Raw genomic sequence first — 25828 nt, 5'->3', positions numbered from 1 at the left:
TTTTAAAATCACTAAAAACTATTGAAAACTTAATGAGATAATAATATCTTTTTTGTAATCACCTGAAAGCAACGTAAGTGGAGAGTGTTGGAATTATATGAATTAATAGAATTCTGTCGGAGGTCTACCAGTGTGTTTTAGAGTTCCTGAACAGTAAACCACTTGACAAGGGTAGAAATCCAAGAACGTTGTATTATTCGCGCTGGTATGTACAGTCTGTTCCCAACTGCCAAACATTGCTGCAGGAAAATCCAAGACCTTACCACGGTATTGCCCTGCTCCCCTGGAGACCTCGTAATACCGATTCATTGTATTAGTCTTACGTGGCTGACTTTATGACATATGTTTTGTAGGGTGGAAAAGCCTTTCTGTACTTTACGCTCTGATTCTCCATATGTGGGTTTTCCTGTTAAATGTTGTAGGTAAAATGAAGTCAGCAAGACATTTAAACTCAATTTCATCCGACAGCTATGTATGCAGACGAGGAAAAATTAATTCTTGGTGGAGAGTTTCCTTATTCTGTGTTTCAGATTAGTACAAAACTAGGTTCATTCGTTCCATTGTTTTCCAATTGCAGATCAAGTGAGCAACAATTGGTCACGTATACTACTTCAAATACGACATCACAGCTATGAAAAGAAAACTGGTCATTTTCAGATTTACAGTTTACTGCAGTGATTCAGTGGTCAATAAAAATGTATCAGTTAACTTAACGTCATTACATTACGTTATGTTAAAATAATTTGGAAAGAAACAGTCGCAGGTTAAGTAGACATGTGACAGCAACAATAATTTATAATGTTAATGCGGGTGCATACTGTTTGACATTCAGCAACATTAAACACTTGTAAGCAATTGTTAGAATAGTCACCAACACTAAATGCAGCAGTATGAAGGAAAATATAGTTAGAAACATGACGTTGCAATTTTGACACACAACTTTTGATATCTGATCCACTTCTCGTGTTGCAACTGGTGACGTATGGTACTGTAACAACCACGAAGCCCTCATTACGATTTGTGCAGTCCAGTTCAAGACAAGAGACTGGCAAAAGCTTTGTCACATTTGAAAATGAGCAAAATATGTTACGACGTTCCACAATTCGCTTACACCTGGACATTATTTAACTCTTTTTTTAGTACACAAGTGATATTTAAGATGTTCAACAGGCATATGCTTGTACGCTTATAGCCTCGATTCTGGTTGAAACACCTGTACACATAGCCTAATGTTGCTGACGCTAGCTGTAGGCAAGAGGCGTGTAACGGAGTAGCTTGACACGGTACAACTCATTAAGAGCTGCAGAATAATTTTAAGTTTATTCTTCTACGAGATCCTTCTGAGACACATTGCACTCCTATAGCTTCACGTCTTCATTACTCGAAGACTAGCTAACTTATTTTCGTGTTTTACTCGACGTAAACCTCTTCTTGCTGTATTTAGTGAAGTTTTCTATTAGGTATTGTAGAGATAAAAAAATTTAGTATTCCAGTTCTAAAGCTTTTTCCGACGTACATGTTCTTCAAAAGATTCGTTTGTTTCGCCGGAGAGTTTCCATTGCTTTGCATGATCAATCAGCTGTGGATGTTTAGTTCAATGCTGGCGAGTGCATGGCTTGGCCATGTCTTGATGACGACGTCAAATGAGGTTGCATTACACAATAAGTTCCACTTCACACTTCTAGCATCTACACAGTCTAAATGAACCATACAATACTGAACATCTACGCTGTTGTGCGTATTTTCGCGAAGATAGAAAACATAGTGATTGCCTTCACCTTTTACGGTCACTGTACACTACACAACATCCCTAATCGCAAAGGCACACCGGGACGAACAGGTTCACGCATTGTTCAGTGACCTCTGTGAGTCACAAAATGTTCAAAGAAAGACAAGAAGAAGGCTCCTCAAATGACTGTTCATTCAGTATGAGGACGACATCAGTTCATCAGGAGAGCGCAGGTAGTGTGCTGGAGGTCGTTGGTGGTTGGTGAACAGTGGACCATCTGTACGAAATCCAGATGGCTCATCAGTCACAATGATGGAGGCAACAACCAGTGTCTGGCAGGGTTGGTGGGCCAACAGGTGGTTTGGAGCCCCACCATACGATGATCTCTTTGTCACTTGAGATACTGGGACACTCACCATAAGATGATCTCTTTGTCACTTGAGATACTGGGTCACGGATGGCACAGGCAAGTTTGTAGGGCAAATAGGTGCTGTTGGAGGCCAACCATGAGAGGACCTCTTTGTAGCATTAGACATCGGGTCAAGGATGGCACAGCAAAGTTTGAGATCGTTGATGGCAGCTGGACATCATCCAATGAAAATTGTAGAGATGTCTAGATGGTACTATCCAGCTTGAGGTCGTCGATGGCGGCTGGACGTCGTCCAGCACCTGAGGAAGATGCTGGGGACGGGACTGTCAGTAGAGATCTCCTGAGGACTGGAGTCTGAGCCGCGGCGATCACAGCGAAGGCGGGCGCACCTCGACCAGAGGGAGTCTGGGCTGGTGGTCGAGTAGGTGCTGGCGCAGGCCCAGCACGAGCGGGTCGTGCGCCGCGAAGCTCTCCTCCTCGACCAGGAAGCGCAGCGCCTCGCGCATGCAGTCGGTGTAGCCTGCCAGCAGCAGCGCCTCCTCGAAGCCCGCGGCGGACGCATCGGCCGCCGCCAGCGTGTGCGACGCCACCTCGCGGCCCTCCTCGCTGTCTGAGTCGCTGTCGGAGTCGCTGCAGCCGCCGTCGCCGCCGCTGCTGCTGCTGATGCTGCTGGTGCTCAGGCTGATCGCCATCGCGTCGCTGCCCGTCGTGCTCGAGACCACGTCCTCGTCCTCGTCGATGTCATCGGGGAGTCCGTGGGACAGCAAGGACGCTATCCTGTCTGCGACATCTGCCAACACGTAGAGTAGCACAATGGTAAGGAGAGATATTTCACAGGTGCGGGTGCAGGTAGTCAGACTTCGAAGTGTAAGACCTACACTACTGGCCATTAACATTGCTACACCAAAAAGAAGTGCACTAGATAAACGGGTATTCATTGGACGAACATATTGTACTTGAACTGACATGTGATTACATTTTCACGCAATTTGGGTTCATAGATCCTGAGAAATCAGTACCCAGAACAACCACCTCTGGCCGTAATAACGGCCTTGATACGCCTGGACATTGAGTCAAACAGAGCTTGGATGCCGTGTACAGGTACAGCTGCCCATGCAGCTTCAACGCAATACCACAGTTCATCAAGAGTAGTGACTGGCGTATTATGACGAGCCACTTGCTCGGCCACTAATGACCAGACGTTTTCAATTGGTGAGAGATCTGGAGAATTTGCTGGCCAGGTCAGCAGTCGAACATTTTCTGTATCCAGAAAGGCCCGTACAGGACCTGCAACATGCGGTCGTGCATTAGCCTGCTGAAATGTAGGGTTTCACAGGGATCGAATGAAGGATAGAGCCACGGGTTGTAACACATCTGAAATGTAACGTCCACTGTTCAAAGTCCCGTCAATGCGAACCAGAGATGAACGAGACGTGTAACCAGTGGCACCCCATACCATCACGCCGGGTGATACGCCAGTATGGCGATGACGAATACAAGCTTCCAATTTGCGTTCACCGCGATGTCGCCAAACACGGATGCGACCATCATGATGCTGTAAACAGAACCCGGATTCATCCGAAAAAATTACTTTTTGCCATTCGTGCGCCCGGGTTCGTCGTTGAATACACAATCGCTGGCGCTCGTGTCTGTGATGCAGCGTCAGTGTAACCGCAGCCATGGTCTCCGAGCTGATAGTCCATGCTGCTGCAAACGTCGTCGAACTGTTCGTGCAGATGGTTGTTGTCTTGCAAACGTCCCCATCTGTAAACTCAGGGATCGAGACGTGGCTGCACGATCCGTTACAGCCATGCGGGTAAGATGTCTGTCATCTCGACTGCCACTGATACGAGGCCGTTGGGATCCAGCACGGCGTTCCGTATTACCGTCCTGAACCCACCGATTCCATATTCTGCTAACAGTCATTGAATCTCGGCCAACGCGAGCAGCAATGTCGCGATACGATAAACCGCAATCGCGATAGGCTACAATCCGACCTTTATCAAAGTCGGAAACGTGATGGTACTCATTTCTCCTCCTTTCACGAGGCATCACAACAACGTTTCACCGGGCAACGCCGGTCAATTGCTGTTTGTGTATGAGAAATCGGTTGTAAACTTTGGTCATGTTAGCACGTTGTAGGTGTCGCCACCGGCGCCAACCTTGTGTGAATGCTCTGAAAAGCTAATCATTTGTATATCACAGCATCTTCTTCCTGTCGGTTAAATTTCGCGTCTGTAGCACGTCATCTTCGTGGTGTAGCAATTTTAATGGCCAGTAGTGTATTACAGCGCACTGCAAAGCTTAAGGCAGAGATACACTGAAGCGCCACAGAAAGTGGTACAGGCATGCGTATTCAAATACAGAGATATGTAAACAGGCAGAATACGGCGCTGCGCTCGGCATCGTCTCTGTACAACAACAAGTGTCTGGCGCAGTTGTTAGATCGGTTACTGCTCCTAAAATGGCATGTCATCAAGATTTAAGTGAGTTTATAGTCGGCGCCCGAGTGATAGGACACAGCATCTTCGAAGCAGCGATGAAGTGGAGATTTTCCCGTACGAGTGTACCAGGAATATCAGGAATCCGGTGAAACATCAAATCTCCGTCATCGCCGCTGCCGGGAAAATATCCTGCAAGAACGGCACCAACAACTACTGAAGGATCGTTCAACCTGACAGAAATGCAACCCTACTGCAACTTTCTGCAGATTTCAATGCTGGGCCATCAACAAGTGTCAGCGTGCGAACCATTCAACGAAACATCATCGATATAGGCTTTCGGAAGTGGAGGCCCACTTGTTTACCCTTGATGACTGTACGACGCAAAGCTTTACGCCTTGCATGGGCCCGTCAACACTGACATTGGACTGTTGATGACTGGAAACATGTTGCCTGGTCGAACGAGTCTCGTTTCAAATTGTTTTGTCATGTACGGATATGGAGACAACCTCTTGAGTCCATGGATCCTGTATGTCAGTAGGGGACTGCTCAAGCTGGTGGAGACTCTATAATGGTGTGGGGCATCTGCATTTGGAGCGATATGGGACCCCTGATAGGTCCAGATACGACTCTGACATGTTACACGCACGTAAGCATCCTGTCTGATCACCTGCAACTATTCATGTCCATTGTGCATTCCGCTGGACTTAGGCAATTTCAGCAGGGCAGTGCGACACCCCACACGTCCAGAATTTCTGCAGAGTGGCTTCAGGAACATTCTTCTGGTTTTAAACACTTTCGCTGGCCACCAAACTCCCCAGACATGACCATTATTGAGTACATCTAGGATCCCTTGCAACGTGCTGTTCAGAAGAGGTCTCCACCCCCACGTACTCTTACGGATTCACTGTGTCAATTCCCTCCAGCACTACTTCAGACATTAGTCGAGTCCACGCCACGTCGTGTTGCGGCGCTTCTGCGTGCTCAGTGGAGCCCTACACGATATTAGGCAGGTGTACCAATTGCTTTGGCTCTTCGGTGTACGTAAAATAAAATAACATATTTAACAACTCGTTGGGAATGAATTAAAATGTGGGAGCACCTGTCGTGCACAATAAGCTAGACGTTACATGGTATGAGGTCAGCGTGCCTGTAGCGCCAGATAGGACTGGACGCACAACGCGAGGCTATGAAGGAACGGGAAAAGACAGTCTGTGTCAATTAGCGAGCAGTTACGCTGCACTGCGCTTGTGTTCTTCAATATAACAGCCTAAAAATCAGCCGAAATAGCAGGTTCCAGTATCGGCCGAGAATACGGTTTTAATGTGTCACGAAGTTTCATTTTGATGTAACTTTTCATCGCATTTGGGCACAATTCAACGTCGAAAAACGGTCTCGCAATAACACACCACGCCAAACAGTCCTTTAGCAAAGTGAGCAGTTTTTTTTTTTTTTGTCCGACTGTTCCTACTGGCAGTCACTGTGCATATAACTTAAAGATTCCATCAACATGAACGAATTACTTCAGTGACTGGTAAGCACCTTTACACGATGCATGGGAACGATCTAAAAACTATGGCGCATACATACCTTTAACTCCACACGTAGCAAGCGTTTTCCAACTCTATACATTCACTGACTATGAATGCTGCCCTTCTTACTGAACAATCCCGTTACATTACAATAGGGACTTAGCCGCTCAATGGTGCCATATTTGGAGCAATTAATAACATTCATCTGCATCAAAGGCGAGATAAGTACGCGTCGAGTGCTACCAGGAGATTAATGGCAGTGGACCGAGATGGTAATGGGTTTCCGAACTGGTTTACAGCTCGTGGCGGTACGTCATTCATTTGTTTCGTCCAGCGACGTTCTGCGCGCCCGAGCTTAACGCTCTGGTCCCTCCTTTTACGGTCTCCGTGAACGACGCTGCTCACAAATAACTCTCGTCATGTGCTGCTGCTGTTGTCATTTTACACGCTACCTACCAGAACAGCCGAAGAGCGCGCAACTATTCGTCAATATGTAATGAGGTGTCACACTGCAAACAAATGGTCCGCACCTAAAACGTGTGTCCGCCCAGCATGCGCCGTGCCATTACAAAAGCTCCTATTTTCCGTCGGTGTTATTAAATGAGCCGCCATCTTTCACTCGTGGTTGCCTGTTGCTGATCAGATATTTTACATACAGGTTCGCTATTGCTGCTCTAAGTCTTCATCATTTGCCCCATAAAGAAAACACCAACGCTATACATCTAGTAATTCGTACAAGATTAGCTGTAATTAGGGGAAAAATGACTATAGATGTTGGGAAGATTTATGTCTGGCAAATGCGCATTCATTATTAGGCTCTCAATTACTCGTTCCTCGTTGATTTTATTAATGTTTAAGACCCTGTAGAAGGTCAGGTCATTCTAGTGGGCGGAATGGCCGAGTTTCTACAAGAATTGCAGACGGTATAAGCTCTTGAAAGGTTGAAGGATGCACCTCAGAGACAAAAAGGCGAAGTAGGTCTTCCATTCCCCAAAGATTCGGCGCCGTGCTTCAGTGTTTATGGTCGATGTACACTCAGGCTCATAAATTAAGGATAATGCTGATACATGGTGAAACAACGCTCTTGTGGGCGGTTTGCAGGTTTAAATCACCTCGGGGTATAACCATGCGGTGGATTTGACCTGCGGTCGTCGCATGGAGGCGCTGGCAGCAGTCCACATATGCAGAGGTGTGTTGGTGCATGTCGGAGTACGGTGCAGCGAGTAAGTGTGCAGACGTTACCAGTCGTGCTAATGGTGACTGTGTGCTGAAAATGGCTCAAAGAACACATATTGATGACGTTATGAGAGGTAGAATACTAGGGCGACTGGAGGCTGGGCAAACACAGCAGGTCGTAGCACGGGCCCTCCGTGTGCCACAAAGTGTGATCTCAAGATTATGGCAACGATTCCAGCAGACAGGAAACGTGTCCAGGCGCTACAGTAAGGGACGTCCACTGTTACAACACCACAATAAGGCCGATATCTCATCATCAGTGCCCTCAGACGGCCACGGAGTACTGCAGGTGGCCTTTCTCGGGACCTTACCGGAGCCACTGGAACAGTTGTCTCCAGACACACAGACTACAGACGACTGAATAGACATGGTTTATTCGTCCGGAGACCTGCAAGGTGCATTCCACTGACCCCTGGTCACAGGAGAGCCCGTAAAGCCTGTTGTCAAGAGCACAGTACATGGTCATTGGAACAGTGGTCCCAGGTTATAACCACGGACGAGTTCAGGTATAGTCTGAACAGTGATTCTCGCTGGGTTTTCATGTGGCGTGGACCAGGAACCAGATACCAACCCCTTAATGTCCTTGAAAGGGACCTATATGGAGGTCGTGGTTTGATGGTGTGGGGTGGGATTATGATTGGTGCACGTATACCCCTGCATGTCTTCGACAGAGGAACTTTAACAGGTCAGGTGTATCGAGACGTCATTTTGCACCAGTATGTCCGCCTTTTCAGGGGTGCAGTTGGTCCCACCTTTCTCCTGGTGGATGATAACGCACGGCCCCACCGAGCTGCCGTCGTGGAGGAGTACCTTAAAACAGAAGATATCATGCGAATGGAGTGGCCTGCCTGTTCTCCAGACCTAAACCCAATCGAGCACGTCTGGGATGCTCTCGGTCGACGTATCGCTGCCGTCTTCAAACCCCTAAGACACTTCAGGAGCTCAGACAGGCACTGGTGGAAGAATGGGAGGCTATACCCCGGCAGCTGCTCGACTACCTGATCCAGAGTATGCCAACCCGTTGTGCGGCTTGTGTACATGTGCGTGGTGTTCATATCCCATATTGATGTCAGGGTACATGCGCAGGAAACAGTGGCGTTTTGTAGCACGTGTTTCCGGACGGTTTTCTCTACTTATCACCAATAGTGTGGACTTACAGATCTGTGTCGTGTGTGTTCCCTATGTGCATATGCTATTAGCGCCAGTTTTGTGAAGTGCCACGTTGTGTGGCACCACATTCTGCAATTATCCCTAATTTATGAGCGTGAGTGTATTTAGCGACTGCGTAAGGCTGCTAACGAATTGGATTACAAACTCGTATTGGCTCCTTAAAATATTTCATCCCTCCACTCTCGAGTGCTATACTCAAAGTGTAACGAGTCACGGAATATGTGCGAAATTTACATTGCTGTGCAAACCTTAAGGACGAAATTAACTTTCGAATGATACGTCCCTGCTAGCAACATACCTCGATTAAACTTTGACCATACATATTAAAATAACTTTTGCAATATAGGACAGAAGATAAATGAAAGAAATACGCAATGAGACGAACAGAATGATACTTTCATGCAAAGGTGATAATTACACTGGAATCCCCGTGATTCGTGATGGTCCCCGGAACATTACAAATGTGGGACATAGGATATGCGTTCAACATCGACGGTCGAGCATGCTCTGCAACTTCCTCCGATGCTGACCACGATGTAAGTAAAGAGTTGTCAATCGCCAGCGTGGTTAACAATTGCTAGATGGTCGTTGGTACAGGTGGAAGTGTTGGAATACGTCTTGCAATTCACGCCAAACGTTCCCCATAGCATTCAGGTCGAGGGAATTGGCAGGCCAGTCTATTCGCCGAATATCCTCTCGTTCGAAGAGTTCCTCCATCTGCGGAGTTCGACGCGGTCGCGCATTATCGTCTACAAATATCAATCCAGGGCCGAATGCATCCCTAAGGAGTCGCACATGCTGAAGGAATACAGTATCACACTAAAGTTGACCAGTGAGCCTTCCATGTTCAAATACTTGGTGGTCAATATCCCCCCCCCCCCCCCCCCATGCAACATTATGCTGTTATGCCATAGCCGGCCGCGGTGGTCTCGCGGTTCTAGGCGCGCAGTCCGGAACCGTGCGACTGCTACGGTCGCAGGTTCGAATCCTGCCTCGGGCATGGACGTGTGTGATGTCCTTAGGTTAGTTAGGTTTAAGTAGTTCTAAGTTCTAGGGGACTAATGACCACAGCAGTTGAGTCCCATAGTGCTCAGAGCCAGTTGTTATGCCATAACACCTCGACCACCGAAACAATTATATTCGACAATGCTGGACGCAGCCTCATATGGCGAGAGGTGGGAACACGTGTTGCACCCAGGAACATCGTCGAACACTATCATTTCACATGCTGATTTACGTTCGTCTCGCCGGCCGCGGTGGTCTAGCGGTTATAGGCGCTGCAGTTCGGAACCGCGGGACTGCTACGGTCGCAGGTTCGAATCCTGCCTCGGGCATGGATGTGTGTGATGTCCTTAGGTTAGTTAGGTTTAAGTAATTCTAAGTTCTAGGGGACTGATGACCTACGATGTTAAGTCCCATAGTGCTCAGAGCCATTTGAACGTTCGTCTCCTTGTGTAGTTCTTTAGCTACCTTCTGTGCTATACTGTACCAGTTCTTTTTATGTGTGGTGGAAGTTTCACCGAGCCGTTCCACATAATGCAAAAGGTACTTTCGTCCTTACGTTTTGCACACCAGTGTATACAGTTAATGAGTTTATGAGATCTTATATCCACTTGGAAACTTGTGTGTTGGACATGAATAGAGGCTTAAGAAAATTTAACATACTTTATGCACACTGTGCCGCAGCGGTAACAGCGGTTCCCATCAGATCATCGAAGTTAAGCGCTGTCGAGCTTGGCTAGCACTTGGATGGGTGACTGTCCGGATCTAGCGATCGCCGTTGGCAAGCGGGCTGCGTTTAGCTATTGTGAGGCCAACTGAGGAGCCACTTGATTGAGAAGTAGCGGCTCCGGTCACGAAAACTGACAAGGGTCGGGAGAGCGGTGTGCTAACCCCTCCAGATCCGCATCCAGTGACGACTAAGAGCAGAGGATGGCACGGCGGCCGGTCAGTGCCGTTGGGCTTTCAAGGCCTGTTCGGACCGTCGTCTAAACAAGTCACGCGATGTCCTGTACAAAAAGTTCTTCCTTTAGCAACGCTGAATTGAACAATTCCAGATATCATGGTAATATAATGTCGCCGAAGATAGCATCGGCCGCGAGCATGACGACCTCTGGCCGGGTGAACACGATACGTAACACTACTGAATTCTATTCAAGTGTTTGCGATACACAGAACACTCCATATCTGAAGCCGTACGCTGCGCTGCACCAGCAGTTTCGAAAGGACCTCAAATCGCTGAAAACGATCGCCACCAAATGTCAATGGGTGAGAACCTATTGATGACAGCGGTCAGCGTTGTCAGCACAACGACCAGTGAGCAGCCATATTTTGTAGAACCTCACCACGTTTGGCAATGGTCACTTCGTGTCACGAGGCGTGGAGTGAAGAAATACCGCTTTTCGATGCAATATCAGCTTTCAGTTATGTTAGCCTTTGACCAGATAGTGCAGCTCATCGAAGGCTTTGGTGTCAACTTTGATGCAACTTATATACAAATTTATATATATTTTGCTCTTTCCTTGTGGTGCACTTTGATGCAACTTATATACAAATTTATATATATTTTGCTCTTTCCTTGTGGTGCACTGAGCACAGTAGGGTATAGGTTTCGTTGAGGGAGGCATAGGGTCAAGCGCCTCCTCCCCCCCCCCCTCCCCCCGCGGCACTTCCATCCCTCAGATTTCCACATATCTTCAAGTGAACCTCAGTTGGTTTAGTGAATGAACCTCCAGCCACAAATTTAAAAATAATAATAATTATTATCATTAATATTAATTCGTGTGGCTCAACAGCCTGTTGCTAGTCTCTCAGTTGGAACCACGTGTTGTTTCAGCCGTATCTTGACATAATGAAGAGGTGAACGCTGAAATATTTCGTGGTACGGCCTGGATTCGATCCGGAGAACTTTCGGTTTCTAATCACGTATTTCACTGCGGGACCACCAAGTCCTAAACAGTCTATTTCTGCTTATCTTACTATTGCACAGACGTGAAAATTAATAAAACTAACAAATCAAACAATATTTGGAGAGAAAAAAAATATTTAATGCAGGAAAGCTGTAAACACTATTTTCAGAACTTGCATTCTTCGGATTCCTTTGACTCTTTTATTTATTAGTTAATGAGGAAATAAATAAGAACTGCACTTATTAACAACAACAATTGCCATTTCGGGTAAGTTTTTTTGTAGCAAATGTATTGAGTATTTAGTAAGCTGACACTTGGGATAAGAATAACTATAGAGTGATTGTGTTAATAAATTTGGCGACCGTGTCAGGATACTGAAGATTGCGTTCATCTCTTAACGAATACTGTGCATGAGTGGCACACACTACCCCAAACAGAGGTGCTACTCGCAGGCTTGGACGTGTACTGTTTACAACGCTAGCAAGGTACCACCAAGCAAGTGTGCTTCCTACATCTACAGTTCCCAGACCTGATCGTCCCAGTTCGATGCATCTCTTTCCAAAGCCGTTACCCGGCGGTCGCTTCCAAACAGGAGGGCGTTTAAGACAATGCGACCGTGACTCGGCGCCTGTTGGTCGACACGATCTGCCTGGCGCGAGAAGACAGCCGGCCTTCAGATACGCATCGGGAAGCCGCTCCGGAGTACCGCGTTGAATCGGGAGGGACGAGGGGTCAGGCTCCATTACCGGGTCGAGTCAACACGTCCCTTTTTTTCGCGCAGCGCGCCGCCTCTGCCGGTTTACTTACCGAGGCGCGGGACGTGAGCCGAGCGCCTCGGACGGACCATTACTCTGCCCGCCCGTGTGGAACATCTCCCGACAAGTGGCCGTCTCCCATTAGCTGCCTGACCCTCCCTGGCGCGTGATATCTGCCAACCGTGACCGCGGCGAACAGTAAACGCTCGGTCCGTAGCGCCAGACCTTAGTGGAACGAATGGAAACCATACCCTTAGACTACTTACGGACATTCGACAGCATTAATATAGGTAATTATCTTGAAGTGTCTGGAAATAACGGTAGGTGAGGATAGAGAGATTAGTTACCGTTCTGTATCGGCACTGGCCCGAGGCGAATGAGAGCTAGTGCTGAAGAGATTATCCAACTGCCTTCTACATCAATCTGCCACTTAACTGAGCACGCTTATGCTGCCTGTTGCTCCTTGACATACGCCTATACCCTGTTCAAAACTAGGACTGACAGCGACGAAGGAAGTAGTGGGATGAGGGCCGTGGGAGAGGCACGTCACGCATTCACCAAGATGTATGGTTACCATGACCATCAACACTTTCCAAACCTTCACTCCACAGCAATACAACATTTCCAGCATGTTTTAAGCGTCAGTTTCAAGCAACTTGCTGCCCTTCAGCTGTATCTACATACGTAGCCCATGACCCACCATACGGTGCATGTGAGACAGTACTTTGTGCCACTTCTTGTCATTCCCTTTCCCGTTCCATTTGCAAACAAGGAAAAATCAGCTGTCTATATGCTTACGCACGTATAAAAGCAAACACCAGCTGCAAATATGAATTAGAAAATGCCTTCACTCACAAATTTTAGTGTTTTATTAAATACACGAAGCATTTCACAACCTGTGGGTCCGTCATCCTCCTTCCCAACTGGATCTTCATATTTTTCCAGTATTACTAGCTGGTGCAGTTTACTGAAATTTCCTTTCCCCAGAACATCTATTTTGTACCCCTAAAAATTTTTATAACTGCCGCTGTCGTTATCATTACCATTATTATTATTATTATTACTATTAGTGGCAGCAGAAGTAGTAGTAGAAGTACTTTATTAGTTCATAGTCAGTATTATTTATTCACATTGCCACTTCAGACACGCAGTTCATTTTAATACTATTTGTCATATTAAAATCGTTATTTATTAGGAAACTGTGATGTAAAAAATGTACTGTATGTTTGAAATCCTGGTCCGATGTAAGAGGCAGCGTGATGCCCCTAATCAGATCGGGCAAAATAAACAAATAAAAATAAAATTCGCGAAGGAAACCGGGAAGAGGAAAAAAACTGTGCTGCCAGAAGCATGCTCCTTCACACACCATAAAGGGGCTTGAGGTGTGTCGTTTTAGATCACCACTTCGAGGGGACGTTAAACGTTAACCTTCCTTCCTTCTTTCAATCTCCATGCGAGAGTAATTTTCTGCTGACCACCGTATCCTCTGCGAACGCGTCGAGACTGCAACGGAAGTTGGCCGGCAGGTAGTTAATATTCATTTGTTGCAGATGATGCGGAGCAGTTCCTCAGGGGCGCGCGACGCCCCTGCCGGGAGCACAGTGGAACCTGCGTGCAGACGCGGGGGAACTTCGCAACGGCCTTGTTCCCACCGCACCGGACAGCCCTGGACGTCTGCGGAGGGGTCTGGAGAAGGGGCTGGAGGCCAGCCGCACCCGTGGGAATTCCGGCGGACCGCGCCTCTGCAGTCGCATCGCAACCGCGACCGTCACCGGAAGTGACCCTTGACTGCACGCAAAGAGTCCGTCTTGGGGGAGGTGAGACGCTCGCAGGGAAAGCGTGGAGTTTCGCACTGCGTGCGTAAAACGGAGTCGGTAGGCCATGGAAATCTGATACAGCAGCGCCCCCTCCCCCCCCCCTACCCACCACCCTTCTCCCCAGAGCTATCCTTTCACGCGATGAGGACCTGCCAAGGCCAAACTGGGGGTTGGGAGAGCTGCAGACCGGATGGCAGAGCGCAAGACTCTGCAACCGACCAGGTAGCTCCGTAGGGGAGGGGGGGGGGAGGCGGCATTCAGTCAATGTCTCGCTAACTATTGCATCTGTGGCACCTGATGCGACCTGTCGCTCAGTGGCGGACAATACTGGATGCCAATAAAAGCCGCCAAGGGTCTCACGTTCACCAGTCTCGTCTCGGTTATTCCACTGTGTTCTACTCTCCTGCTGAACACAAAGACACTGGGAATGAAGTATAGAACTTAATGCAACAGTGCCGGTGGGTAAGGGGGGGGGGGGGGGAGACGGTTTTGTATTGTTCCCAGATAAATTATCCCAGGCTCTTCGTCAATGCCCAAAGTAGAAAGCTGGTGGGCCTTACAACTGCACATCAATTCTTGACATTTCAGTGTCAACGTTCTTAGCGCGTCACCAGTGGAGACTGAAGAATGTGACATATTTTTAATACATCAGACTATTTGCAGCAGGAGAGGCAGTGGCACAACTGCAACTATACGGACACGCCTGAACAGCTCGGTTGATAAAAGTGTTGCTCTCAAAAACTTAAGTTGCAGGTTTTAGGTTCGAGATTCGAATGCTGGCGTGGCACAGAGCTGTAATCTGCCAGGAAGTGTTTATAAAGTTTAATGTAATTTTACGAATTCTGATGAAGCTCTACATAGTTTTTATGACACTGCCTCCTCCGAGGACCAAATAGTTTCGTTTTCATTTGTTACGTAGAAGTGTTTTGGCAACATGAGCCACCTTCAATGGGTCCCACTTCATTCCTTCAAGTGCATCATAATAAAGCAAAATCCATATAAGGTACCACATACGAACTGATGCATGAAATTCAAATGCGAATTTCTAACATGACATCCTGAAAGCCACGGATCAAGACTTTGAAGTGGATGCAGTATTTGTTGACTTCTGAAAAGGACGTCAATTAGTACCACACATAGGCTCATTATCGAAACCACGATCGTATGGTGTATCTACCGAACTTTGAGACTGTATTGAGGATTTCGTGGTAGGGAGAACGCAGCATCAAAAGATTTAGAGTAGCTTCGGGAATGCCCCAGGGAACTGTACTGGGACCTTTGCTGTTCATGTACTATATTAATTACCTTGAAGACAATTTTTTCATTCTTTCTTTCTTTTTCTTTTTAAGTCATCAGTCTTCAAACTGGTTTGATGCAGCCAGCCACGAATTCCTCTCCTGCGCCAACCTTTCCATCTCAGAGTAGCACTCGCAACCTACTTCCTCTATAATTTGCTGCATGTATTCCAATCTCTGTTTTCCTCTATAGCTTCCTCTAATACTACAGGAGTTATTCCGCAATAACAGATGTCCAACCATCCTGACCCTTCTTGTTGTAATTTTTTCTCACATATTCCTTTCCTAAACGATTCTCTGGAGAATCTCCTCATTCCTCACCTTATTAGTCCACCTAATTTTCAACATTCTTCTGTAGCAGCATGTCGTAAATGTTACGATTCCCTTATTTTCCGCTTTTCCCACAGTCCATGTTTCATTACCATGCAGTGCTGTGCTCTAAACGTACGTTCTCACAAACTTCTTCCTCAAACAAATGTCTATGTTTGATGCTAGTAGACTTCTCTTAGCCACTACTTATAATGAAGAAATGTCTGGAAATAGTTGCACAAATATTCAGTCGAATCCTGACAAGATTTCACACTGGTGTAAAGATTGGACTGAGCGAGGTGGCCCAGTGGCTAACACACTGGACCCGCATTCGAGAGAACGACGGTTAAAAGCCGCGCCCAGTCATCCTGATTTAGGTTTTCCGTGATTTCCCTAAATCGCTTCAGAAAAATACCGGGGTGGCTCCTCTGAAAGAGCACGGCCGACTTTCTTCCCCATCCTACCCTGATGCGGATGACCTCGCTGTTTGGCCCCATCCCCCAGCTCAACCAGCCAAGCAAACATTGGCAGTTCGTTTCAAATGTTCACGAATGTGTACTTGTAAACTTATATGTCTTTCAGTATTTCTTTACAATAAGTAAAAGGTGTAAACGACGACTGTTTACTCCATAGCAAAGTGATGTAGTGTAAGTCGAGACAAACAAGGACACCCGGAGGCCTATCAACCCGGGCAACAACTTCGAATTGGTGTATGCGCGCCACGCGATATTTTGAATGTTCTCTCGCTCTCTTGGACCATCGGTTTAGTCTGCTGTTTCATTGCCGTAATTAACTTCGACTTCCCCATCAGGGTATATATATATATCGCGTCAGTGGCCAGTGTAACTGGGTACGCAGATTATCTGAAAACTTAGATGTCATTACTCTAACCATCAACTTCCACTACAGCCTGAAGATGGCGCATTGAAGCGCCAAACTGGTTGCAACAAAATAAATAAAATCATAAAGACGGCTGTAGGAGTTTTATTTTCTCACAACAGTAAACGGCCGTCGTCCCAAAGACCTCATGTCAAAACGATGGACGTACAAAAAGTAATTACGTTAACATTTCGAGCTAAACTCAACTCTTACGAGCACCGCATTTTCGCAGTAAGAAAGCCAGACAAATAAAACCATTTGTTAATTTTATGCTGTTAAAATTGGTAATGTTTTGAGTCTAAAAGTAGACAAACGTCAATTTTTACTTTTTGTTAGTGCAAGAACAAATGATTTTTAATATTCAAGGACGATTTCAGCGAAAATCTCGTAAGCGCGAGGGTGTTGTAATTTGGGTGGCTTTTCTAGGCCAATTTCGGGCTGTTTCCTGGATTGACAGAGCACAACTGTCCTGTTTCAATTTGTTCTTCTCGATTTCCCCTGCATCATCGTTTACGCCGTATATCTACAAAACGATGGTTGTTTACGCTGTAGCACAGTGATGCAGGGGAAATGTGTGTGTATGTGTGTGTGTGTGTGTGTGTGTGTGTGTGTGTGTGAAAATAATATTGGCCCTAGAACTGATCCCTGAGGGACTGTCAATATTTTTGTCTCTGTTTTTCATTCCGTTTCCGTCCCTCCCACTTAACTGTAGCTGAGAAGTTCGCTGTCAACCGAGCGTTAAAGCCCACAGAGAGGAGAGTGTTTAACGTAAAACCGAAAGCAGTAGGTTGTAATAATATTCATGGCCCTTAATTTATGCCTCTTTTTCAGCATCTTTTTTTTGTGTCTTGTGCTGACACGGTTAGTTTTTCGCGGCGCAGTACATTATTAGCATCGAGGGTGCAGAGGGGGTGGGAGAGCAGCGGCTGAAACAAGTTTGCGACAACAAAGGGCGCGGGCCGTGGATGTGGAGCAGCAGCAGCAGCAGCGAGCAGGGTGAGGGTCGCGCACCGCAGTACCTGCCCGGCCTGGGAGAGGCCTGATTACCGCAGTCTCAGGCCAGGGGCCCGGGGACCGAGCTCTCGCGCGCTGTGTCTGCCGCGGCGTGGCGTGGCCGTTGGGCGGCGCATCTCGCCAGGACAAAAACGAAAGGAAGAAAAAAAAACTGGTACAAAAAAGAGTGCAGAAAGGCGGATCTGCAGCACGGCTGATGGACTGCGTGTCCTGCGTGTGGAAAAGAGACCGAGAATTAGGGATGGGAAAAACCGACCGGTTAAAACCGATACCGGTATTTTAGTTATGAATAACCGATGTTTTTAGGTACTTGTTTGTCTCAGTTATAACAAGTATTTTTTTTTTACAAATATCCGAATAAAGAACCGAAATATCACTGCCATCATAGCAACAGTGTTAAAATTTTTTGTGTTTCAATAATTTTTTTTAAGATAAGTGTAATTTTTATTCATAAAATTTACATTCGTTTGAAAGACGGAAAATGGGAAAAGCGAACCGGCTGTGATGGCCGAGCGGTTCTAGGCACTTCAGTCTGGAACCGCGCGACTGCTACGGTCGCACTTTCGAATCCAGCCTCGGACATGGATGTGTGTGATTTCCTTAGGTTAGTTAGGTTTAAGTAGTTCTAAGTTCTGATGACCTCAGAAGTTAAGTCCCATAGTGCTCAGAGCCATTTGAACCATTATGCTGCCCACCCAAAGTACTTCCTGCTCATGGAATATAAGTGTCTGTCAGTCTGTCGTAAAGTTACCTTCACGTCTACCACAAACTGTAATTAGGAGGCAATAATGCAATGGATGTTCTCTAAGACAGGAATGACATGCAGAAACCGACGAAAGCAGCGGAACATTGATAATGGGGTAGCTCAGGTATAAAATACGGCTTGCGAAAAGCGGTGAAGGATTCATAATTTTCAACATGACAGAGAAAAGCCCAATTACATTCTCAATGTCTCGCCAACTTCGCTATAAATCTGTGAATTGTTTACCTTCAGCAGTAATTTTTTTTTCTCCCTATGGCGATATTTGTTCGCCGTTACCTGTAAGCAAGGAGGCGTCTACCCCACTCCGAGTTCCCATGCAAATTCTGTTGTGTCCCGGACACAGCGGTGGCGGCTGTTTCACATGTGTTGTCCCGAGTAATAGCTCCCTATTAGCATCTAAAGTGGCGAACAGCCACATTTGGAAGAGTAATTTTCCTCCACATCTGCGTAATCGGCAAATATCTTTCGCCACACAGCAAGTGCCAAATAACATAATGAAATATGCGTACATCCCGGAAATACGTGCATTGCCGTTTTGCTGTGTTTGAAGGACACTCCCTCGTGAGGCATACAGCCATACACATAAGAAATTAGTAAACTTACTTGGCCATAAGCGTAACTGCACCATGTTGTTATACTTTCCCTAATTATTGGTTTGTCAGAGTGAAACCGGGGTAAGGATGACACGTACAAAAAGAATTTGAAAAGACGAATTAAAGAAGTTGCCGTAGAAAGAAATGATGTCCAGCCAACGTGCTGGAGTCACGCCCCTGAGAGGTGCTCTGCGAGACACCATAGTTTCATATATTTGAACTACGGACGGCGATACAATTCCCAGAAAAAGAAAATCGGACGAGAACACGTATTCTAAATATGTACACGTTTTACGGACGTACTAACTATGGATGACATCATGAAATGATCCAGCTACGGCACACATAAATTACGAAGCTATCCAAATTTATCAAATATTCACTAATGAATATGCAGGTTAACAAGAGTTGTTTTTGATCTGTCAGTGGTAAAATTAGTCTCTTCTGTTACTCTCGCTTTGGTGTAATGATGAGCAACTTCCGAATTTGCGCTTCTGATCTACCTTCAAGAACAATTAAAACGCAATAAAGGAAATTCCTGTTTTATATTAGAAACGATGAATTACAAGCTAACCTTAATGTTAAATATTTATGTCATTTAAAGAATTAGTCTACACCAAAATATTTTCTCGATTAATATTTTCGAGACTGTTGTCAACTCGCGTCACATCGCGAAAACCTGACAAAATTGAACACCAGGACAGCTACTATATTCTGCCAAGCTCGTATAGCAAGGTTCATGGTTATTTAACGCAAAAACATAACACGACACGCAGTTAACACATGTAGACTAATCATTAATGAAATCTGTTGACAGAACAAAACATAAGAAATCGTAGTCGCTATGCATGTTTTATCTTTGTTTGCGTAGCTGTCTTCCGCAGTTACTCACTACTGCGGTGAAAATCAAGCCGTCCGTTTTTCCTTGACAGTCATCCGACAACTTCAAGTTTTTTTTCTAAAGTATGTTCGTTGATAGTGTAGAATATACAACGTGCGAAAAATTGAACTGGCCCGAAAAATATATCACGCACCTTAAGACAAGCATGACATATTTTTCGTGCCAGTTTTACAGGAGGTGGACAAAATATGGGAAGACCACAAACACAACACAAGGCTGGTGAAGGCGGACAGTCATCACGCACTTATCTCTCAGCACGAAGGCTCAGTAATATTGAGATCTGGTGATTACGGCGGACAGACTAGATGTGACAATTCGTCCTCACAAACAAGTCCCAGACGACGGGAGCTATGGCAACTGAGGCCCTAGCGTCTTGAAGAGGCGACATAACCCTTAGCAGTCATGCTATTTTGCAGAGCGCACATGGAATAGCACGCTGTGGCTGCTCAAATAATCACCGAACACCCGCCATGTTTCACTCTGGGGACGTAAACTCGGCCAGAAGTTGGACACAGTGTGCAACAAGACTCACGGGGGCAACATGACACTCTCCCATTCCAGAATGAGATTTTCACTCTGCAGCGGAGTGTGCGCTGATATGAAACTTCCTGGCAGATTAAAACTGTGTGCCCGACCGAGACTCGAACTCGGGACCTTTGCCTTTCGCGGGCAAGTGCTCTACCAACTGAGCTACCGAAGCACGACTGTGGGGACCGGGCGTGAGTCGTGCTTCGGTAGCTCAGTTGGTAGAGCACTTGCCCGCGAAAGGCAAAGGTCCCGAGTTCGAGTCTCGGTCGGGCACACAGTTGTAATCTGCCAGGAAGTTTCATATCAGCGCACACTCCGCTGCAGAGTGAAAATCTCATTCTGGAAACATCCCCCAGACTGTGGCTAAGCCATGTCTCCGCAATATCCTTTCTTTCAGGAGTGCTAGTTCTGCAAGGTTCGCAGGAGAGCTTCTGTAAAGTTTGGAGGGTAGGAGACGAGATACTGGCAGAAGTAAAACTGTGGGGACCGGGCGTGAGTCGTGCTTCGGTAGCTCAGTTGGTAGAACACTTGCCCGCGAAAGGCAAAGGTCCCGAGTTCGAGTCTCGGTCGGGCACGCAGTTGTAATCTGCCAGGAAGTTTCATATCAGCGCACACTCCGCTGCAGAGTGAAATTCTCGTTCTGGAAACATCCCCCAGGCTGTGGCTAAGCCATGTCTCCGCAATATCCTTTCTTTCAGGAGTGCTAGTTCTGCAAGGTTCGCAGGAGAGCTTCTGTAAAGTTTGGAAGCTAGGAGACGAGATACTGGCAGAAGTAAAACTGTGGGGACCGGGCGTGAGTCGTGCTTCGGTAGCTCAGTTGGTAGAGCACTTGCCCGCGAAAGGCAAAGGTCCCGAGTTCGAGTCTCGGTCGGGCACACAGTTTTAATCTGCCTGGAAGTTTCACTCTCCCATTGCTCCACAATCCATGTTCTACGGCTTCGGCACCACGTTTTCATGTTATGGGCATTCCATCACTGATGAGTGGTTTTGGAATTCCAGCTTTCTCTGCCATTCCCTGCTTGTGGACCTCTCTGACCTTTTTTGGTCGTGACAGCGTCCGCGAGCGCGACATTCAGTTCTGCAGTGACTCTTGCAGATGTCGTTCTCTTATTTTTCATCAGAATAAACGATCGTCCATAAAGGTCACTGAAAACAAACTTTCGTGCGCCTTGTGACTTAGCGGATGATGTTTTCCACTTTCCCTGTATGCGGTATAAATCTTCGATATTGTGCCCCTTGAAACACCAAACACTTTGGCTACCTTGGTTCCGGAAGCACCTATTATACGGGCACCAACAATTTTCCCCTGTTCGAGTTCACTTAGTTCCAACATAAGGCTCTCACAACTACACAGAACACTGTTCGGATCACGATTGACACTTGCAACGTATTGAGGTTGGTTGGTTGGTTTATTTGTGGGTGGCAGGGGGGGGGGGGGGCGGGAGGAGGGAAGGGGCCAAACAGCGATGTCATAGGTCCTATCGGATTAGAGAAGGATGGGAAGGAAGTCTCGGCCGTGCCCTTTCAGAGGAACCATCCCGGCATTTGCCTGAAGCGATTTAAGGAAATCACGGGAAACCTACATCAGGATGGCCGGGTGCGAGTTTGAACGGACGTCCTGCCGACAGCGAGTCCAGTGTGTTAAAACACTGCGCCATCTTCCTCTGTCGTATTGAGGACAGTGGACAGGGCCGCTCATGGCCAAATACGCAGAACAACCTAAATCTTAGCTAGCGTCTGCATTCATATTCAAGCGTGAATTTCTCGTTGTGTTTGCATGTTTTTGTCCAACCCCTGCATTTGGACCATTCTGTATTTTCAACATACCACAAGAGGCTCTAATGATTTTTATGCTAATAGCGAAACGAAATTAATCGTGGTTTTAATCCTGCTACGCCACTGACGATGCTGTGGTACAAAATTAAGAGCCTTCTGGCCTGCATAGCGTCGTGGCAGCGTTCCTGCCTTGTAAGATGCGAGTCATGCGTTCTGCGCTCGCAGTGGACGTGGCGACGAGTTTTAAATACTGGACTCCCTTTCGGAAGGACGGCGACTGTTATCTTCATACAGCCATCCAGATTTACGTTTCCCTAGTTTCCCTAAATTGCGCCGGCCGCGGTGACCGAGCGGTTCTAGGCGCTTCAGTCTGGAACCGCGCGACCGCTGCGGCCGCAGGATCGAATCCTGCCTCGGGCATGGATGTGTGTGATATCCTTAGGTTAGTCAGGTTTAAGTAGTTATAAGTTCAAGGGGAATATGACCTCCGATGTTAAGTCCCATAGTGCGAAGAGCCACTTGAACCATTTGAACCTAAAGACTGGAAAACTGCTCAAGTCACACTAATACGCAAAAAGGGAAATAGGAGTAATCCTCTGAATTGCAGGCCCATATCGCTAACGCACATTTGCAGTAGGGTTTTGGAACCGTATACTGTGTTCGAACATTATGAGTTACCTCGAAGAAAAAAAAAATATTGACACACAGTCAGTACAGATCAGAAAATATCGTTATTGTGAAACACAACTAGCTCTTTATACTCTTGAAGTAATGAGTGCTATCGACAAATTGATTCGTTATCTCCTGTCAGAAAGGTGACAGTTCGTAGTAGTAGATGGAAAGTCATCGAGAAAACAGAAGTAATATCCGACGTTCCCCAAGAAAGTGTCACAGGCCCTCTATTGTCCCTGATCTATATTAACGACATAGCAGACAATCTGAGTAGCCCTATCAGATTGTTAGCAGATGGTGCTGTCATTTATCGTCTTGTAAAGTCATCAGATGACCTAAACGAATTGCAAAATTATTTAGATTCGATATCTGTATGGTGCGAAAAGTGGCAATTGACCCCGAATAAAGAAAAGTGTGAAGTTATTCACATGAGTACTAGAAGAAATCCACTAAATTTCGAATATGCTATAAGTCACACAAACCTAAAGGTTGTAAATTCTACTAAATACTTAGGGATTACAATTACAAATAATCTGGATTAGAACGATTACATAGTTAGTGTCGTGGGTAGAGCAAATCAAAGACTGCGATTGATTGCCAGAACACTTAGAAGGTGCAACAGGTCTACTAAAGAGAGCGCTTACACCACGCTTGTCCGCCCTATTCTGGAGTATTGCTGTGCGGTGTGAGAACCGCATCAGGTGGGACTGACGGATCACATCGAAAAAGGTCAAAGAATGGCACCTCGTTTTGAATTATCGCGAAACAGGAGAGATAGTGCCACAGACATGATACGTGAATTGGAGAGACAATCATTAAAACAAAGGCGTTTTTCATTGCGACGGTATCTTCTCGCGAAATTTCAATCACCAGTTTTCTCCTCCAATTGCGAAAACATTCTGTTGGCACACACCTACGTAGGGAGAAATGATCATCACGATAAAATAAGAGAAATCAGGGCTCGCACTAAAAAATTTAAGTGCTCGTTTTTTCCGCTTGCCGTTCGAGAGTGGAACGATAAGGAGACAGCTTGAAGGTGGTTCATTGAACCCTCTTCCAGGCACTTTATTATGAATAGTAGAGTGATCGTGTAGATGTAGATGTAAAATTGTGTCATCTTCTGCCGTGAACTTTTACGTATTACGAGAAAAGTTTACCAATGTATCTGGAAGCTACAGTGACATCTCTACTTTCTTACAGACGGCTAGATGTGTCGAAGATCAGACTACGTCATTCCCACGCTCGCGCGCTGGGTCTGGGCAAGTGGCCGACCTCTCGTACGGTCTCGGGTCGGCGACGGCGGGCAGTCACGCTCGGTGACCGCAAGAAGCGGAACGAGTCCTTCTGGGAAGAGGACACACAGGAGCAGCAGCAGCAGCTCCAGGGGCGGGACAGGCGTCTCCGTGCCCCTTTGTGGTTCCGCTCTGCGCTGACGACGCAAACGCACCGCGACGGCGGCCAGAGCAAACAGGCAGATGTCCGCAGCCGGCCGGCTGCAGTGGCGTACCGCCTACAGTGGCGTACCGCCCTGTTCTCTGGTACAGCCAGGTAATCGATCCCTGTTCACAGGTCCGTTGCGAGTACTAGTTTTGAGATCTCGGAAGTTGAGAAACACTGTACTCTGTTTGCACTACTTCCCAAGTAAAGCAAGCAGGTTTTGCAAGTTGCGATGTAACTCTATCCAACTCACCGCACTTTTAAGTAAACCCGAAATCGACTGCGACCAGTCGATCTATTCCAAATGGACTTCGTCAGATGAAAACTGTTTTTTTTTTCATAAAAACCAAAATTCTACATAATAAAAGGTGCTTTTGATGTATCGGGTTGGTGCGTAACTTCGTAGAGTTTTTCCATAAGTTCAACAAATGCACGTAACAGAGACTTTAATCATCAGCAGTATATTCTCCTTCTCTATTTACAACAGTCTGACAACGCTGGGGTAACCTTTCGCTTCCGCGACTGTATAAATCACGTGGTTTCTGGCGAAGAACTCGTCGAGCTATGTTCGGAGCGCATTTTCAGCCGGAAAGGAAATTCCTTGAAAATTGTTCGACAGGGAGCGGAACAGGTGAAAATCTGAGGGCGCGAGATAAGGTGATCAGGGTGGCTGCGGAATAATTTCCCAACCCAACACATGTACATTGTCAGTCTAGCGGAATGCGGGCGGGCGTTATCTTGGAGTAGCATCACTTCAAGCAGTCTTCCTGCTCGCTGTTCTTGGATTTCGTCTGCAAGACGTGCCAGTTGTTGACCTGTAGTAAATAATATATAAGTGATCCGGAAAAATCATGCACACCAAGTCTAAGGATATTAACAAAAAGACACGATCTATTGCTTGAACTAAACATTCACATAATTTTGTAATCATTTACTAAAAATGTTCACATTACCGACTAGATAAAACGGAAACCCACTGATGATGGCACAGCGGTGCTGGAACATGTTTGAGTACTGAGAAGAAACGATGTTTTGCATATCTGGTGGACCTCACATCCTACTATGTTAGCAGTGACGGTTACACCTCGGGGAAGCAATTCGTAGCCGGCCGGAGTGGCTGAGCAGTTCTAGGCGCTTCAGTCTGGAACCGCGCGACCGCAACGGTCGCATGTTCGAATCCTGCCTCAGGCATGGATGTGTGTGATGTCCTTACGTTAGTTAGGTTTAAGTAGTTCTAAGTTCTAGGGGACAGATGGCCTCGGATGTTAAGTCCCATAGTGCTCAGAGCCATTTGAACCACGTACGAGGGCTTTGTGAGAGATGTCGCCAGATGTCATGCAGCCCACATAACATAACTGTCACATGTTTCTTTCTTCACAACAATTCGTGGCCATACTCTGCAGGGCAATTAAGATGCTCCTGTAGCGTTTTCGATGGGAAGTTAATTTTAACGAATAGATGATTCAGCCAAATGGTTCAAATGGCCCTGTGCACTATGGGACTTAACTTCTGAGGTCATCAGTCCCCTAGAACTTAGAACTACTAACCAAGGGACATCACACACATCCATGCCCGAGTCAGGATTCGAACCTGCGACCGTAGCGGTCGCGCGGTTCCAGACTGTAGCGCCTAGAACCACTCGGCCACTCCGGCCGGCGATTCAGTCAAGGAAGCTGCCAGTTTTGCTGTGTTATCCCGTAGG

At 46.6% G+C, this 25828-nt stretch overlaps 1 protein-coding gene across 1 annotated transcript in view; it reads right to left on the bottom strand.

Annotated features, from left to right (window-relative positions):
• Window positions 1-2467: 2467 nt before the first annotated feature.
• Window positions 2468-25828, bottom strand: part of LOC126234949 (uncharacterized) — a 116643-nt gene continuing 93282 nt past the window's right edge. The window contains exon 3 of the mRNA XM_049943688.1: window positions 2468-2889. Coding sequence (XP_049799645.1) covers window positions 2468-2889 — 422 coding nt within the window. The remainder of the gene's footprint in view (window positions 2890-25828) is intronic.

Source organism: Schistocerca nitens, chromosome 2 (assembly GCF_023898315.1).
Source record: "Schistocerca nitens isolate TAMUIC-IGC-003100 chromosome 2, iqSchNite1.1, whole genome shotgun sequence".
NCBI lineage: Eukaryota > Metazoa > Arthropoda > Insecta > Orthoptera > Acrididae > Schistocerca > Schistocerca nitens.
Note: the sequence above shows the minus strand (reverse complement) of the source record. Positions and strands in the feature narration are given on the sequence as shown.